The 18,067-nt window shown below is 37.2% G+C and overlaps 1 protein-coding gene and 1 long non-coding RNA gene across 12 annotated transcripts; both read left to right on the top strand.

The window, feature by feature from the left end:
* The first annotated feature begins 296 nt into the window (after window positions 1–296).
* Window positions 297–17,385, top strand: LOC104114272 (protein HESO1-like). 11 transcript variants are annotated; one of them, XM_018777001.3, is made up of 11 exons: window positions 297–478; window positions 1,167–1,230; window positions 1,339–1,622; window positions 1,822–1,998; window positions 3,582–3,766; window positions 4,878–4,973; window positions 7,474–7,578; window positions 15,796–15,832; window positions 15,930–16,036; window positions 16,159–16,260; window positions 16,340–17,385. In XM_018777001.3, exons 4-11 carry the CDS (start codon window positions 1,869–1,871, stop codon window positions 17,156–17,158), a joined length of 1,581 nt encoding a protein of 526 aa, XP_018632517.1. In that variant the 5' UTR covers window positions 297–478; window positions 1,167–1,230; window positions 1,339–1,622; window positions 1,822–1,868; the 3' UTR covers window positions 17,159–17,385. The 11 variants fall into 11 exon arrangements, with proteins under 11 accessions (XP_018632517.1, XP_033516679.1, XP_009622962.1 ...); XM_033660788.2 differs by having other exon boundaries at window positions 339–478; window positions 1,437–1,622; window positions 7,525–7,578; XM_009624667.4 differs by having other exon boundaries at window positions 339–478; window positions 1,437–1,622.
* On the top strand, window positions 8,877–14,747 carry LOC108948191 (uncharacterized). The gene is made up of 2 exons (XR_011410821.1): window positions 8,877–10,125; window positions 10,395–14,747. It is a non-coding gene; the product is annotated as an uncharacterized lncRNA (long non-coding RNA).
* Window positions 17,386–18,067: the final 682 nt, after the last annotated feature.

Genomic DNA, 18,067 nt, shown 5'->3' with positions numbered 1-18,067 from the left:
AAATTTTATTGTATCGTATCGTTAAATCCGCCATTATGTAACGACGAAATGTGTCACTTTATGTAACGACCGATTTGGTATGATCGTGTTGTTAGCTTGTCTTTTTCTCTCAATCTCACCCTTTATTATTGTTAAATAATTTTATTTTATTATTTACCTACTTTTTTATATAGTAATTTTACCACGTATCATAATTTATCTTTATAATATTATAAGTTTATTCTTCATATTGCTGGTACGTGTTATCATGAAAGGATTACAAATGACACAATATATCCGAACATTATATTCATCAAATCCGATACATTATAAATGTAACCATCCAAACAAGCTGTAAATCACCCGAAGTAAAATAAAAAAATAAAAAAAATCCCCCGAAGTCCATGGTTATTCCTCACGTCGTCCCAACCGCACGGTTTCACCCCCCCCCCCCAAACCAACCGACGGCCAGCGACCGAATTATTGCTTGAAGTTGAAGGTAACATTTTTTCTTTTTCTTTTTGGCTTCTATGGCTTAAGGACCAGAACTGTATACTTCACTTGCTTCGTGATTTCGTTTATACATTTGAGAGCTGTATCTAAAGTCGGATTCTATATCAAGATCTATGTACTTTTTTTTGGGTTTAACAATTTAAATCTTGCTTAAAGTGAAACGTAAACGGATCAGTCGGGTATTGAGAAGTGGAAACAAGCTTCAATTGGCTGGCTTTTGTAGTTATACGTGTGAGATTTACATCAAAATAAGCAGAATTTCGTTTCTGTAGTTTTTGGTTGAAAAAAGTAGTAATATTTGTTAATGAAAACTAAGCTATCATTGGATATCTAAAGAAGTTGAATACGAGCTGTTAATTGGGTATTTAAACCAAGTTATGATGCAGATTAAAGATGGAAGATGATTTAGAGGTATTAGATGGACATTTGCCATCGCAACTCTCTGACTCTGGCTTAACCACAGTTTTGGGCTAGTGGAGCAACAGATATAAGATGAAACCCCTCCCCAAAATAAGATAGTCAATGTAAAATCAGAAATAGTAGTTATATTTTACTACTCTGTTTCCCTCCATCTTTATTATAAGAAGGATGAATCAGAAAATATATATCTGATGTTGCCTCTGGATCTCAAAGTAGTTACCATATACTTTTTTGAAGTGATTTTTTTTTTTCAGTTGTGAATTAGTGATCGAGTAAAGGTTGGACTCATCTTTAATACCATGGTTTTATCTTTGGAAGGTTAGTACACCATTTCACTGTTTTGCATCTTTATTTTCACAGATGAAAAAGCCCGTCTTTAGATAATTTTGTGAAATTGCTCATAACCTTTTTGTGAAAACTCTACAGCTTGTGTTGTGTTGGCTGAGCTCCTATTTATGATGGAGTTACTGCTCCTGTTGTGAGGAATTTATCGATACTTTAAACTAATATAACTTTGATATCAGTTCTGCGTAAGAAAGCACAGCAGCGTGAACAGAAGGAGCGGAGCAAATATACAACCTTAGACCAATTATCGGCATTTGAAGTATTACTTTATGAGGTTTATGTGGATCTTCGCCCTAAACCAAGCGATTATGATGTTCGAAGAGATTTGGTTCGTATCTTTAATGAAATAGCAAAGGAGATTTATGGTAATTAAATAACAAATTCTATATTATGCTATTTGAATTTCGTAATCTTTTGATGTGTGAAGGATGGCAGTTATTCAATCCCACAACGTTTATCGATTTGTAGGCCACTTCAATTTCATTGTTATAATGAGTAGATTTTGGGGGGGGGGGTAATTTTCAAGCGATAGTATAGTGCCATACTCATTACTCTCTGTTTCAGACTATTCTGCTGATGCTCCAGTCATCGAGGTGTTTGGGTCATTCTCAATGGATCTATTCTGTGCTAAAAGTGACTTGGATCTATCTGTCAACTTCACCAGCAGAAAGGTTAACACTACACGGGAGAAGAAGATTCAGACTCTGAGGAAATTTGCAAAATTTTTTTATCTACTTCAAAGTAACCTTTGAACTTATTCTTCATTTTACTTTAATTTTCCTATATTTTGGTCCATCAAGAATCTAATAATCAGTAAGTGTCGTCATAGTAAGGATATGAGAAGTTCACTCTGCAGCAGCTCGAACAATTTCCTCTAGTCACTCTTGTTTGTGTCCCCTTTAGAGCCAAGAAGCCAGTTGGAAAAACTTGAAAAGTCTAAATAACTCTTCTTCCATAAGCTTATCACATGTGCATTGATCAGAAAGACCATTGCTGGTATATCTTCCCCCCTCTGTCAGTTCAAGGGATTATAACATTTAATCATAAATATTTAACTACACGAACGATCAAAACTACATCTGAAGAATGCTGTTGTTCATTTATGGTTTTCTGGATTGTGTCAGATAGTCTGCAAACATGGAGACTGAAGAAGAACCAGGTTTTTCTATTCATCTTAATAAGTTTAACCATAAGTATTTAACTACAGTTACCATTTGTCATATACGAGCATTTCTTTGATGTTTCATTTTGCTTAACAGGTTGGTGGTATATGGCATATCTATTAACTAAAGATTCAGTTTGTCACTTCTTTCTTCTGTTAACGTGGCACACAATGTTCAAAAATCGATTAGTTTTTCTGGTCATTGTGATGGGAGATTGCAATGATTTGGACTAACTGAGGGGTATGAACTAGAGAGTCAACTGTGCAAATCAGGAGGGTGTATGTAAAGAGCATGTAAAAAATCATCAGCTACATTTCACAAATATTTCCATTTAATGCAATATTCATCATCTCCTTTTTTAATTAACTGTGGTGTATGGGTATCTTGCACCCACCGCGACTATTCCTTTCGTACCTGCTACCTCCTACCAACTACCGGGTAACTTTACTCGCTAAGGTTTAGGAATATAAGAAGAATCCATCTAGCATTTTTTTTGTCTCTAATGGAATTTGAACCCTGATCTTCAATTTTCACCAGCTTCATTGAATGATAGGACACAGCCTTGGTGTCCATTTAATGCAGTCTTCTCGAAATAAGATAAATTGTAATCGCTGAATATCAACTACGACTTATCCAAATACAGTAAAAGAAAGCTATGGGACAGTAGTGAAGCAGTAGAAAGGGACTGATCCAGCATTGGAGACATGTCTGGAATTACATCTATAAGGCTGATGCCATGTGCATTAAGTTATTCGACTAAGCCCCACTCATCTATGGGATCACAACAACAACAACAATAATTGTGATCCCTCATCTGTGGGATCACAATTATTTAAAATGGTAGAGATAGAAAGCTCAATTCAAGAGTGACCAACCGATAGACCTTGATACATTTGCTGTACTCATGCGCTGATATGAAGTAAATTCATTGATACTTCTACTAAAATATACATATAGATATGTTGTAAAAGATAAAAGACTTTTGACTTCATATATAGGTAACTGAACTAAAGTCCAGTATTGTTCAGGTGCTCAAATTAATTTTTAGATGCTCATCCTTAAAAGGTGATTGTATTACCATGATAGTTAGAGCATTTTGTATGTTTTAAAGACTTTGGTTAATGTTTTTGGTGGTTCTGATATATAAATTTTCTGCCGCAGGGAATGGTTTCGTTTATGGTGTCTATCCAGTTACAACTGCCAGGGTGCCAGTTCTCAAAGTTGTTGACCAAGGAACTGAAATTGAATGTGATATATCAGTTGAAAACTGGGATGGGATATCAAAATCAAAGATAATTTACATGATTGGTGCCATTGATGAACGTTTTCGGAAATTGAGCTTCTTGGTAAAATATGCTTGTCCTTTAATACATATATTTATCAAAGAGTGTTTCAGCTATCTTTGTACAGGAAAAGTTTGAAGAATCATGTTAAGGATCACATTACATTTTTGCAATAGGTTATGAATATCTTTCTTTTCCTTTTTGTTTCCTGATAGATTTCTTGGCTATCCTGGTTTGGAAGACCATCCAAATGTGCACAGCCTTGGGATGAGCCCCTACGTTTATGATCTCATAAGTATACTTGGGAATCAGGATATAAGAAAATGAAGAGCCTTTCTCTTCTTTTCTTTTCTTTTTTGGGGATCTTTTCCTAAATGTCTGTCCTTATTAGACCTCTCCACTGAATTTCAGCTTTTGAGATTCTCTGTCCAAAGCTATGCATCTCCTTAATGAAGGTGGTACATCTGTTGGAAAGTCTTATTAGCCCACACATGTGGCATCCACATGAGAGCATGTACGAGAAACTTGTCTAACAAATGGATTATGTGAACATAACCTTTTTTCTATTCAAAAGTCGTACCATTAGAATGAACTCCCATATTTGCCTCCTTTTGGGTTCAGATTTTGGTTTCAATAACTTGTTTAGATGATCGCACGGCTGAAGATTTTCAGCAGTCTGTCCCTTTATAATACATCAGCTAAATCTAAATTAAAATCAATTCTATACATATATATGATCTACAAGGACATGTTAAGCAGTCACATGTATAAGTTTTTTTTTGTTTTTTAGGTTTAGTTAAACACATTCAGTCCCTCTTTTCTTTTCCTTTTCTTTTCTCAATTTTGAGCCATGGGGTGCCTCAATTTTGAGTTAAATAAGACATGTAGAGTGCACAAAACCTTTGATTCTGAAACAGTTTAAATTCTTTGGCGTGATCAAACACGTGTTGGGTGTGTGTCACCCTTGTTTTTTATTGAAATTCTTTTTTCAGGCGTGTCCAATCTTTAGTGCCCATAATTTGTTTTGGGATAGATATCCTTTACATAAAGCATATGCTGCAGTGTGAAAATAGAGCAGATACTTTGGGTGTTTTTAGGTGCAATATTCAATGTTTTTCACTAAAGAATGTTTTCCATTTTTAGTTCAGATTTCTCATGAATTTTCTCTTTGCAGATGAAAGCATGGGCAAAAGCACAAAATATTAACAGTGCAAAGGATCAAACATTGAATTCTTTATCTATAATACTTTTGGTTGCTTTCCATTTGCAGGTATGGTTTTCGGAACAAGTTCATCATTTGCAGAAATCCTTGAATTATCATTATTTTCTTTCCTCATTCTTTTATGGCGGACTTGAACCTTTTGCTTATCATGTTTTTCTATTCGAAATTGCCAAGTTCTCTATCTATCTATTTCTGCCATCTCATGTTTAAGAAACTTTAGGTGTCTAGCATTGTTGGTTATTCTTTTGGGATGTTTGACTGATTTGTTTTTACCTCCACCTGTTGGACCTTACAACAACAACAACAACAACAACAACAACCCAACCAGTGTAATCCCACAAGTGGGGTCTGGGGAGGGTAGGTTGTACGCAGCCTTACCCTTACCCTGGAAGGGCAGAGAGACTGTTTCCGATAGACCCTCGGGAAGGTAGGACCTTCTTACAATTAATTTAAATTAAAGGCTTCTGAATCTTGAAATCATGCTACATCTCACAAATCTTCATGTTGCTTGTAAACAATATAGTATCTTGATACGGCAAAGTAGGGAAATGAGTAACTTGATGGGCTAAACCAATGGGGCAATGAATATGTTGGGAATGAATGGATTCAAAGCCTACTTGTTTTCCCCATCTTTCCACCTCTACACGACTTTTCTCACAGAAATGATGGTGGGAAGGTGACATCAACCAAGAACATGTGTTTTTAGCTGGCATTTTAAATCTAGAATTGACTTGCTGATCTTGTTTCACGCAGAAGTCAAAATCATTAATGTCTGGGTTCATTGGTTTTGCTGTGTTTAGCAGATATATCTTGCCTTTTTGCATAGTATGTTCAATTTTTAGTAAGGTTTTGTTTTTATTTGGGAGGACCCATATGCAGTACCAACCTATTTGGCGTGGATACATGAAAAGCAAAATACTACTACGTATCACCAAAAAAAAAGAAGCAAAATACTAGGTTCCCACATGCTTTTTGGAAGCACATAGAGCTTCTTTTCACAAATTTATCATTTCTACTTTAACCTATGCTTTTGTAGCTTCTTTTTCTTCTTTTTCAAAAGTAAACTCTCTCCTGTTCGTGTTGGATTGACTCTTTTGACCTTGTGGTGAGGAATAGAAAAATTAGTCTAATGAAATTCCTGCAACAAGTTTGTTTTTACATACCTTTGGTCCAAGATCAACTTCGTGCTACCTTAGGCCATTTATAGAGCTTGATAGCAATTCCTTTCTATGGTAAGAAGCTAAATTAAACCTCTCTAATTGGCCTTTAAGTAGAACAAATGCAATGTTCACAAATAGTGAGGACACAAGGATTAACACGTGTATCATAACAGAATATCTGGTACAACTTATATGGTATGTATTCCCCCATGTGGTAAAACTCAGAAGGAGAAGATATCTGTAGGGATAAATCAAACTTTCTCATATATATTTGGCCGTAATGCCTGCGTAAGTTCAAGTAGTTGGAATAGATAATGGTGTAGAAAACTGTCTGGAACAACTGCTTTCAAGCATCAAGAATTGATGGTGCCCCCCTTCGGACAGCAACAGGGCTCCCGGTAAATGGAATGGGCTGGAAAGAAACAACAATCGCACTTTCCTCAGGTCATTACCTGTTCTGTAAATAAAAAGGAGATCTGAATCATGTTTTACTTCATCTTCCCAACTGTTTCATAGCATCCTAATCTTCTCATTTTGAATTGAAAAACAAAATGTTGTCGTACCTATAGAAGAAACAGAGGAGAAAAACAAATATTCTCCTTTTCTCCACCTAGATTGAACCAGTGTTGTGAGGAGCGTGAAGCGAGGAAAAGCGACAAGCCCCTTTTCGCTTAAAGCGTGAAGCGAAACGCTCGCTTTTTTGAAGTGAAGCGGATTTAAAAAAAAAAAAATTAAAATAAATACTACATAGACAACACATGTAACTGTAAGCAAAGAAATGGCAGTAACTGAAAAGAAAAAAATGGGGCAGCATTTTGCTGCAATTTAAGAATGAAACAGTGAAAGAAAAAGAAGAAGAAGAGAATGAGAAAAAGAACTAAGGGAAAAAAAAAATTGGCAGCATTTCGCTGCTATTTTGAGACTCAAACAGTGAAAGAAGAGGAGGAGGAGGAGAACTTGATGAACTTGAACTTGAAAAGTGCAGAAAATGGGAACCCTAGTCGCCTGTTTTCGGCTGTTTTTGTTTTGATAAAAGAGAGCTTTTTTTAATTTTTAACGTTGGCAGCCTTAATATATTGAAGCGCTCGCTTCTGTTGCTATTGTCACTTCTAACACCTGCTACGCTTCAACACACATAAGGGACCAAGTTCCCGCTTCACTTCGCTTCGCGCTTTTCACAACACTGGATTGGACACCACTTGAATATTTGTGAACTGAGCTTTCTTTCTTTCTTTAACCAACTTGGATGATTATTGTTATATGTTGTAATTCAAAAGTGATTCAGACTTCTCTATATATTCCCGATCCTTGTTTTTTCTTTTACGACCATCAAAGTATAATTAGATCATTGTAGATTTCTCTTAACTCCATTGTTGTTTGTTATGTAGCTTAGTTATGAATATATTTCCTCATCAACACTTATATGGCTAAATCAAAAGCTTTGCAGACCCGAAATCCTCCCATTCTGCCTCCATTTTCCGCTTTATTCAGAGGTAATGCCTCTGACTTATTACTTCTCAAGTATCCAATAAATTTATATAGCCAAGTTAATTCTGATTGAAATTTCTCAATCCCATCATACAGGGCAAATTTCATTTTAGAATCATTTTGGAATTCAATATTCCTTTCAAGGTCTAACATTTGATTTAAATATTTGCATTGTTTTTACTAGTTTACCACACGAAAAAAATTTCATGTAAGTTTTAGTTTTGGCGTCTTAATTTCGGTATTAGACGTATTAAGTGCCCGTTTGGGTTAGCTAATTGAGAGTAGCAGATGAATATTAAGTGCTGAAACTGATTTTATAAATAATCAAATATATGTTTGGATAGAAGTCTTGAAACTGAAAATAAGCAGGTAATATGTTTGATAAAAAAAGTTTTGATTAGTAATTTTTTTATGTTAAGACAATTAATATGTCCCTAAAGTTATTTACAAAAAGTATAAATTTAAGAGTATTTATAAAAGGAGAAGAATGAACGAAGAACTTGGAATGGAGAGGGAAGGAGTTAGGAGTTCTAGTTTGGGAAGAGCATCTTGAGAATTAGAAAAGATTTAAGGATAAAATAGTAAAATATTTGATCAAACCAAAAGTGCTTATAAGCTGAAAAATCATAAGTTGGAGGGTGACCAACTTATAGCTTTTGACTTATAAGTGCTTTGGGTGTTTACCAAACGCGTAGGTAAGTTGAAAAGTATTTTTTCAGCTAGTTTGACCCACCTTATAAGCTTAGCCAAACACCCTCCAAATGTGATGCTTTGTGCGGACTAATATATTGTTTCCTGAAAGCTCCTTATTAAAAAATATATATTGTTGGGTGAAAGCTAAACTGTGCGATTGGTATTGTACTTGGTTAAAGTTTTGAGAGCTATAAACCAGTTTCATGTCACATCCATGTCGAGTAAAAAGTTATGGGAAAGTGCTATCACAAAAGTTATGGGAAAGGTGGTCATATTTAAGAGGTTAATTAGGAGAAAGGCAAAAGTTTTGACTGATTAATCAGAAGAATGTATGCCAGTGTTGTCCAAATCTGAGCGCTTCTTACCTCCTCTTTTTTCCTTTTCTGTTTCTTATACCAATATGATTTAATTCCAGGTGCATATTTAAATTACGTCTTCCATGATTCTTAGATCCAGAGATATCACTGGTCCGTCAGATTGTCATCTTTGAGGAAAACCATAACATTGTTCCCTCTTGGTGCAGCTGCGAGTCTGAAGGAAGATACACCAAAATATTTGATGACAAACATTAATATATCTGGACATTGTTGACTTCAGGATTTAGGTAATATGAATAGGGAAAAAGTCCAAATATACCTCTAAATTTTGCAAGATTAGTCATTCATACCTTCCATTAAAAGTTTGCTTCAGAAATGGCCGCACCATTACCCAAAGTTCTCATGTATACCCTTATTTTCAACTTAACATATGGACTCCACAATGCCTATCTTTTCTTGTTGACACGTGGAGGTGTAGGATCCATTTCCTCGTTTTTCTCTCTTCTTCCCTATTTCCTCCTTCCGCCTCCTTCCACCATTAAACAGTACGCCCTCCAAGAGCGCCCATATTAACCACCCAGTTGAGTTCTTGAATAAAGAACATTAACAACGCAATCCCTTTGTTGATACTCTTGATGGAGGACTAAGAGAACCATGTTGCATGTTCAACTTGGGGTTCATTTCAACCAGCTCGTTTAAGTAATGTTCTAATGTACTCCCTCCATCCCAATTTATGTGATGATGTTTGCCTGCGCACATCGTTTAAGAAAGAATTAAGGACTTTTGAAACTTGTGGTCTAGAATAATTGTGGTTATAAATTGTCACACCCCAAACCGGAGGGGCACGACGGGCACTCAGGTCTACCTCACCGAGCACCAACATAACGTGCATCCATAACCATGCTATCATGCGTAAATGGGTCGAAAAGGCCGCTATGAGATAATCTGATTAAAACATGAAAGAAAACTCGACAAAGGATGACCCAAAATGTTATACAAGCTTATATACATGAGACATACAGGCCTACAAGGCCGCCATGACCATCAATACACATAACATCTGTCTACAAGCCTCTAAGGAGTACATGAACATCATAAGGTCGGGACAAGGCCCCGCCATACCCAACTATGTACATATATGCAACCATTATACCTACCAGCTCTCTAGACAGCACCAGAAGAAAGGAGCGTGACAACTTCAACTGAGTTGAGTCACCTATTGTGAAGTATCGTCTAAATCGTTAACTGTATCTGCGGGCATGAAACGCAGAGGCCCAGCAAGGGGTCTTCAGTACGAAAGATGTACTGAATATGTAAGGCAGGTAAAGCACATAAATTGAAGATAGAAATACGAATGAAAAGTACAGAAGTAAATCTGAAATTCATAACAAGCCTCCGAGGGCATACACTATCACAATCATGGATATATATGCATGTCTGTAAAAATCAAGCCAGTCGACGGGGCCATATAATATAGTATCAAGCCATTCTTTGGGGCAAATCATGTCATATCATAACATACCCGGCCTCGAAGAGGACTCGGTCCTAACACAGAATATATAAGCATCAAGAATTGATTAACACGTGTATCATAACACAGAATATCTGGTACAACTTATATGGTATGTATTCCCCCATGTGGTAAAACGCAGAAGGAGAAGATATCTGTAGGGATAAATCAAACTTTCTCATATATATTTGGCCGTAATGCCTGCGTAAGTTTAAGTAGTTGGAATAGATAATGGTGTAGAAAACTGTCTGGAACAACTGCTTTCAAGCATTAAGAATTGATGGTGCCCCCCTTCAGACAGCAACAGGGCTCCTGGTAAAAGGACTCGATGATATCTCATAACATACCCGGCCTCAAAGAGGGCTCGGTCGTACCCGGCCACAAAGGGCTCGGTAATACCCAACTGATCGGTGATTGCACAATAGGTGCCGTACCCGACCGACTATAGCGCGACTCGGTAGAGTAAAATAGATACATATATACAAGTGCAATAAAAGGACTCAAGATTGCTATCCTCCGATTATCGTTATGTAACTATGTCTGTATCAATTGTCTGAGAGTCAACAAGGATCATAAGAAGACATAAGATTCAAAGGCTATCAAGGCGGGAAGTAATCCCAACAAAGAACAATAAGATTCATGAACTATAACAATATGAAACAATGAGGTTCACAAGCTTTAATCTTGAGAATAGAGTTCCTAAGTAACGTCGTTATAGTTACGTTTTTTGTAGATCATGCCAAAAGAAAGAAAGAGTGAACCTTAACATACCTTTGTCGTTTACTTAACGACTCAACGTATATCTTCCCGAAGACTTCAATCTACATTAAGACAGTAAAACTTGTAGTTAATGCCATAGAAGGACTTACAAACATGTTTCTACGCTAGTAGTTCACTTATAGACAATCGGACAACATTTCCCCTATAAAATTCCACTTCCATCCAACTCAAACCAGCACCAAAACAATAGGAACAACATCAACAATAACGTATCCAAGATACTACATAAAGAACTAGCCGAAACTTAGCTCCAAAACCTTTCAAAACAGTTCCATGTGCACTAGCACCTCAACCTTCACTTTCAATTCATAGTTTCATATGTTTCTTTCATCAATTCACTTGATAAACATATAGACATGCATAATAACAGAAACCATATAATAATCAAGTTATTTTTCCCTATTTCCAGCCATAACAACATATATATATATATATATATATATATATATACATATATATTACATAGCCTTAAAACAATCCAACAAAAGATAATAACATCTCTTCCCCCTTCAAGTGCTATCTTGTAATCTTTCACTCCAACACCACAACCACCATGTAATTAACCTTAAAAACAACCAAAAGGCTGTTAAACATACCTTAGGCAGTAGATAAAATTCGAACCCTAAGCTTAACTTAGCTCACCATCATCCTTCTTCACATCCCAACACCATAGATGGGTTATTCTCCACCAAGTGGGTCCCATAGGGGCTGCCTGCACAGTCTCGCGAAAACGCGAATATCTCTCTACTCCGATGTCGTATTGACGAACGGTTTAATGCGTTGGAAACTAGACTCGTAGAGCTTCAATTTGGTGGGTGGATCACCCCATAACTCCAAGTATATTGAGAGAAAAGCTCAGTGACATTAGACCTAAATTTCAGTAAGATTATGAACGTATCTTGCGACAACTTTTGTCGACTTTTGTTTTACAACTTGTTTGACATTAAAACCTAACATACAAATATTATATGATTCAAATACCTTAGAATATGACCTCCTTAGCTTATTAAGTACTCCTAGTTTACCCCGAAAGTACGGGATATAACATATTTGATTCGCTTAGCCTCCAACCCTCACGATACTACCATAATACCTGTGTTAACTCATCATTATCTTTGTATAGGTCCTTAAACTCTCTGACTTATATTGATTCACTTAAGACGCATTCCAACATGAAAGTACGGGGTGTGACAAATCATTTCATTAAGGGTACTGTGAGAAAGCACGATAGAAAATATATTACTGATATTAGATACTCAATATAATACAAGAGGTCCTATTTATAGCTATAGTCTACAAAGTACATATTACTCCCATTCCAATGTGGGACTACACATAACTAACACTCACCCTCATGCCGGTGCATACACATCATATGTACCGAGCTTGTTACACATGTAACTAATACGAGAACCAGTAAGAAACTTAGTGAAAATATCTGCTAGTTGATCATTCGACTTTACAAACTTTGTAACAATATCTCCTGAAAGTATTTTTTTCCTGACAAAGTGACAGTCGATCTCAATGTGTTTAGTCCTCTCATAGAATACCGGATTTGCCGCAATATGAGGAGCAAATTGGTTATCACACACCAGTTTCATCTTGCTGATTTCTCCGAACTTTAACTCCTTGAGCAACTGCTTGACCCAAACTAACTCACACGTTGCCATAGCCATGACCCGATATTCGGCTTCGGCGCTAGATCGAGCAACTACATTCTGTTTCTTGCTCTTCCACGAGACCAAATTACCTCCTACTAGAGCACAATATCCAGACGTAGAACGTCTATCAAAATGTGATCCTGCCCAATCAGCATCTGTGTACCCAACAATTTGCTCGTGGCCTCGATCCTCGAATAGTAATCCTTTGCCTGGAGCTGACTTTATATACCGAAGAATGCGAACAACTGCATCCCAGTGACTATCACAGGGAGAATCCATAAACTGACTTACAACATTCACCGGAAAAGAAATGTCAGGTCTAGTCACTGTGAGGTAATTCAATTTGCCAACCAACCTCCTATATCTCGTAGGGTCTCTAAGAGGCTCCCCCTGTTCATGCAGAAGCTTAGCATTCGGATCTATAGAAGAGTCAATAGGTCTGCAACCCATCATTCCAGTCTCCTCAAAAATGTCTAAGGCATACTTCCGCTGTGAAAAACAATACCTGAGCTAGACTGAGCAACCTCAATACCTAGAAAGTACTTCAATCTGCCCAGATCCTTAGTCTGGAAGTGCTGAAAGAGATGCTGCTTCAGATTAGTAATACCATCCTGATCATTGCCACTAATAACAGTATCATCAACATAAACCACTAGATAAATACACAGATTAGGAGCAGAATGCCGATAAAACACAGAGTGATCAGCCTCACTATGAGTCATGCCGAACTCCTGAATAATTGTGCTGAACTTACCAAACCAAGCTCGAGGGGACTGTTTCAAACCATATAGTGACCTGCACAATCTGCACACACAACCATTAAACTCCCCCTGAGCAACAAAACTAGGTGGTTGCTCCATATAAACTTCTTCCTCAAGATCACCGTGGAGAAAAACATTCTTAATGTCTAACTGATAAAGAGGTCAATGACGTACAACAGCCATGGACAAAAAAAGACGAGCAGATGCTACTTTAGCCACGGGAGAGAAAGTATCACTATAGTCAAGCCCAAAAATCTGAGTATATCCTTTTGCAACAAGACGAGCCTTAAGCCGATCAACCTGGCCATCCGGGCGGACTTTGACTGCATAAACCCAACGACAACCAACAGTAGACTTACCTGCAGGAAGAGGAACAAGCTCCCAAGTGCCACTCGCATGTAAAGCAGACATCTCGTCAATCATAGCCTGTCGCCATCGTGGATGAGATAGTGCCTCACCTGTAGACATAGGGATAGAAACAGAGGACAAAGAAGATATAAAAGCATAATGAGGTGACGACAGACGATGATAACTTAAACCGACATAGTGAGGATTATGATTAAGTGTGGATCGTACACCTTTGCGGAGTGCAATTGGTTGACTAAGAGGAGACAAGTCCGCAGTAAGTACAATGGGTACTTTAAAGTTAAATTATTACTCAATATAAAAAGGTGTTATTTTTTTTAGAATTGACTAAAAAGGACAAGGTGTCACATAAATTGGGATGGAGGGAGTATTATGAAGTTCAGTTAAAGGACACCTAGACTAGCCGGATTAAGCTTGCCTCAACTAGTTCTAATTTTAAATCTGCTGTTGACAGAGCTATTGGTCTGTCCAATTCAATTGGCTGTTCCTTTAGCATCAGTAAAGTTGAATACTGAAAAAGCATGGGACTGATGCTAGAGTATATATCTTCGGAGTTATTTTTCTCAACATGGTTATTTAATTCTATTTTATTGACAAATTACAACAATATTTGATGATGTAAGGTACATATGCTACTCCCTCAAAATTGGAGTCTCTATAGCTTTAAAGAATGTCGCAAACCTCCTTCGTTGACGGTCTACCAAATGGTGATGCGCCAACACACATTGGCCTTAGTTTAAAAACACTTGTTATTTGTTTCAAATCGTGATTCCATGATTTATTCATCTAGGGTCTTGAGGGATTACACTGGGTTTATTGTTGGTGGTGGTGGTCTTGAGGATGGGATTCTCTCTGAGATACTGTTGAAATACTATGAAAAACTCTTAAAAGAGTGCAAAGCACAATTAAAATGTGGGCTTTAGTTTAGAAAAAAACGCAATGAAGAAAAAGAATAAATATATATGTAATTCAAGAAAAAAGAGTAACAAATGCACTCATAATGTTTTACTTAACAACTAATAAACTTATTTGTCGATTATTATTGTTGTTTAGTACTACCCGATTCAATATAGAACTCACGGGCAATTAGGCGCACGCTACTAACACCCTTTCGAGTTCAACCGCCCACAATCTGTGGGTTGTTACATTCACCCTCCTGAGGGACTTAACGTTCTCGCTAAAATCTGTTCCATCACTGTATTACGGGAGGTACCGGCTCTAATACCACCTGTCATGGCACATGCCCAACTGCCAAGGCTTTTGAGTCTCATGGTTGTTTCCTTGGGCTTTAACCCAAAAGACGCAAGAGACTTGGAGACAACAAGTAAAATGAAATATTATTTAATGGTGGAAATGCAATGTTAGGCGCACCTATTAGAATCGGAACAAACTTTTTAAAGATCCACCTAATCACCTATCATCGCCAGCATAACCATAAAAAAGATCATTAAAAAATCGCGATGGGACTCACCCTTTTCTTGGAATAGAGAGGGGAAACATAGCATGTCACAAGAGCAAGGTGAGGTTTGGAATACTACTGCGAGAGGGACGCTTTGCTGAATCCTAAATTCGCCACTATATGGTCCCCAACTTTCCGCTTCTATTCCGATGTGGGATTTAACTAAGGCAAGTTTCGCAGCGAAACCCTTTTCGAGTTCAACTGCCAGCGGTTTATGGGTTGTTACATAGTATGTTGTTAAAGGCATACTCTGTTAGGACCAAGCATTAAAATTTATTATTAGACCTGGATAAATTCTTTTGAGAAATTCAAGAGGTGAAAAAGACAATTGAAATGTAATGCACCAGGGAAGGAAGGGGAAGGAAGAAATAGGGAAAAAGGGAATGAGGAAATGGGTCCGACACCTCTACGTATCAACGAGAAAATACGTGTTATGGAGTCCGTTTGCTGAATTGGTACCTAAGGGTATATGTGAGACCTTTGGGTAACGAGTTCATTTTTGAACCAAGCTTTTAACATAGGGCATGAATAACTAATTTTGCAAAGTTCAACGGATGGTATATTTGGACCTTTTCCAATGTGAATACGTCATTCTTTTGCATAGAAGCTCTAGGCAGAGAGCACTAAATGCAGTAGGTACTAATGTAGCGTTATTTCATTTTTGATGCTATCTAGGTTTTCATTAATTCTCCATCAGTTATTTATCACAAAGGTATCCTGTCTTTTCTATTTCCAAGTATTGTATCTGCTTTCAGTTTCGATGTGACTTAGTCACCATACCGATTTAATTGACTTTCCATCTATTCTAGATGGTAATGAGCCAGTGGCAGTGGAGAGGTCTCTGTGTAAGTTTACGAACTATGGAATAAACAATAAAGAATCAGTGACTGAGCTCTTGGTTTCTCTATTAAACAAGGTAGGATTTTGAATTCTCTTGGTTTAAAATGCTTCATATGCCATGCAGGCCGCTATTTGTAGGCATTGTGTTCTAACCGCTATGCTGGAATTATACATAATGTTGATTTAACTCCATTGCAGTTACTATCAGTTGAGAAACTTTGGTCCAGAGGTTTGTGTGCCAGTACATTTCAAGGATCTTGGATATCTAAAACATGGGGTTCTAGAGTAGGCCATATTAATGTAATTGTGCTTGGCTTGTTCATTTCTTGACATGTTCTTAACAAGCAATAAATTAATGTTAGTTAGTGGTCTTTCACAGGTTGAAGATTTCGCTGATCGATCTCAAAATGTCGCTAGGGCTGTAGGAGAAGAAGTTAAAAGAATCTATAGCTGCATCCAGCTTTCAGTCCAACACATTTTTGATTTTTCAAATAAAAAGATTGGAGGGAACTCTTTAAGGGAGTTCCTATTTGGCCGAGATGTAGCTTCCAGGCTAGACAGCGGTGGCACAGTAAAAAATATTGCAAAACAAATACAAGCTTGTGCTTCTGGAAAAACGGAGGTGCAATCTGTTGAACGTTCAAAATGCAATAAAAAAACTGTACATGTTGATGCTATCATGACCAAAAGCATGTCATCTGTGGAAAGTCCGGGGTGGATGCCACAAGGAAAACGGAAACTTTTGAGGCAGTCTTGGCCAACTGACTCTTCCTTGATAAAGAGAGCTCAAACAGATGATTGTTTGGGGGACACCTTTTCTGGGTTGTCAGGAAGGCGTCCAGGAAAAGGGTTATCCAGGCAAGAGCAGCCGATGCCTCACTATTTGACAAATAGGTGGGAACCAGTGGTAAACCGAGGAATGATGTCAAGAGAAGGCATGTACAATAAATTGCCACCTGTTTCATTTGAACCTACCTATGGAAGGATCATATTAGCAGAACCTTTTGGAGAAATGCATGGTAGGGAGATAATTAGACACCCAAATGTGATTGCGCCAGCTGTTCCTGATTCCAGTCCCCTTATAGGTAGTCAAATGTCTTGTGAGCCGTTCAGATTTCCTCTTGGTTATTCTAATTCGGTTTGTGATTCTATGCATTCCTCTGCATATTGTTTGCCCCCGGACCCGAGGAGGTTTTGATGTGAGGTTAAAAAGTAATTGTTCCCAATCAATGTAATTCTGTCAGTGTTGGTTTCTAGCCTTTGTACAACTTATGGATGCAGATTGAAATAGATACTAATTTAATGGCAGCTGCCAAATGTTTAGAGCTTAGTGAACGAGATTTAAAGTTATGTTGATGTGCCTTCCTTTCTCGATGTAAATTATCAGTCTTATAGTGTTTTGATACTTATGTTATTCCTTTTGAACTCTGTCACACTTCATTATAAACGAAGAAAGAGCAACAAACATACAATACTAGTTAAAGAAATTTACTCAAGTTATACAGAGTACAATTGACATGATAATTATGTTTTATATGGTATTTACCCTTTCATTTTTACTGCCATCACTAGTTATTTACGTCAGAATGCTTACCTTTATGTTTGATTGCACAATATGTTATTGATCTTATTTAACACCCAGCCAGACTAGAGAAGTTCACGGCGTTGATTCCTCGTCTTTTTTATTTTCTAGTTTTGTTTTGGTCCATCCTTGATGCTGTTAGTCCCTTGCATCTGTATCACCGTGAAATGTTTTTACCCTTTTCATTATGATCGTAAGTCTATATTACAGCTTATTGGTTATGCTTTTTCCTATTGGGTTTGGCCTAAGGTTATATACTCTCTTCATCCTGAAACAAAATGTTCTACTTGAATTTTTGTTTCTTTAATATAAACTTGACACTAACTGGGGCAAAATGGCCTCCAGGCCACCTAAACTGGTAGCTGTTTGTCAAACCGGTAAAGGAACATAGAATATTTCCATTTTAACACCTCAACTTAACTATTTGCATATTAATAGATTTCTTTGACTGTTGACTATGCTTATGTGGCAACCACATGTGTGATGTGGCAATACTGTGTGCAATTCACCTAATTTAGGCGTGTG

This window comes from Nicotiana tomentosiformis, chromosome 9 (genome assembly GCF_000390325.3).
Source record: "Nicotiana tomentosiformis chromosome 9, ASM39032v3, whole genome shotgun sequence".
Classification (NCBI taxonomy): Eukaryota; Viridiplantae; Streptophyta; class Magnoliopsida; order Solanales; family Solanaceae; genus Nicotiana; species Nicotiana tomentosiformis.
The sequence above is the reverse complement of the archived record's forward strand: the minus strand, read 5'-3'. Positions and strand labels throughout refer to the sequence as shown.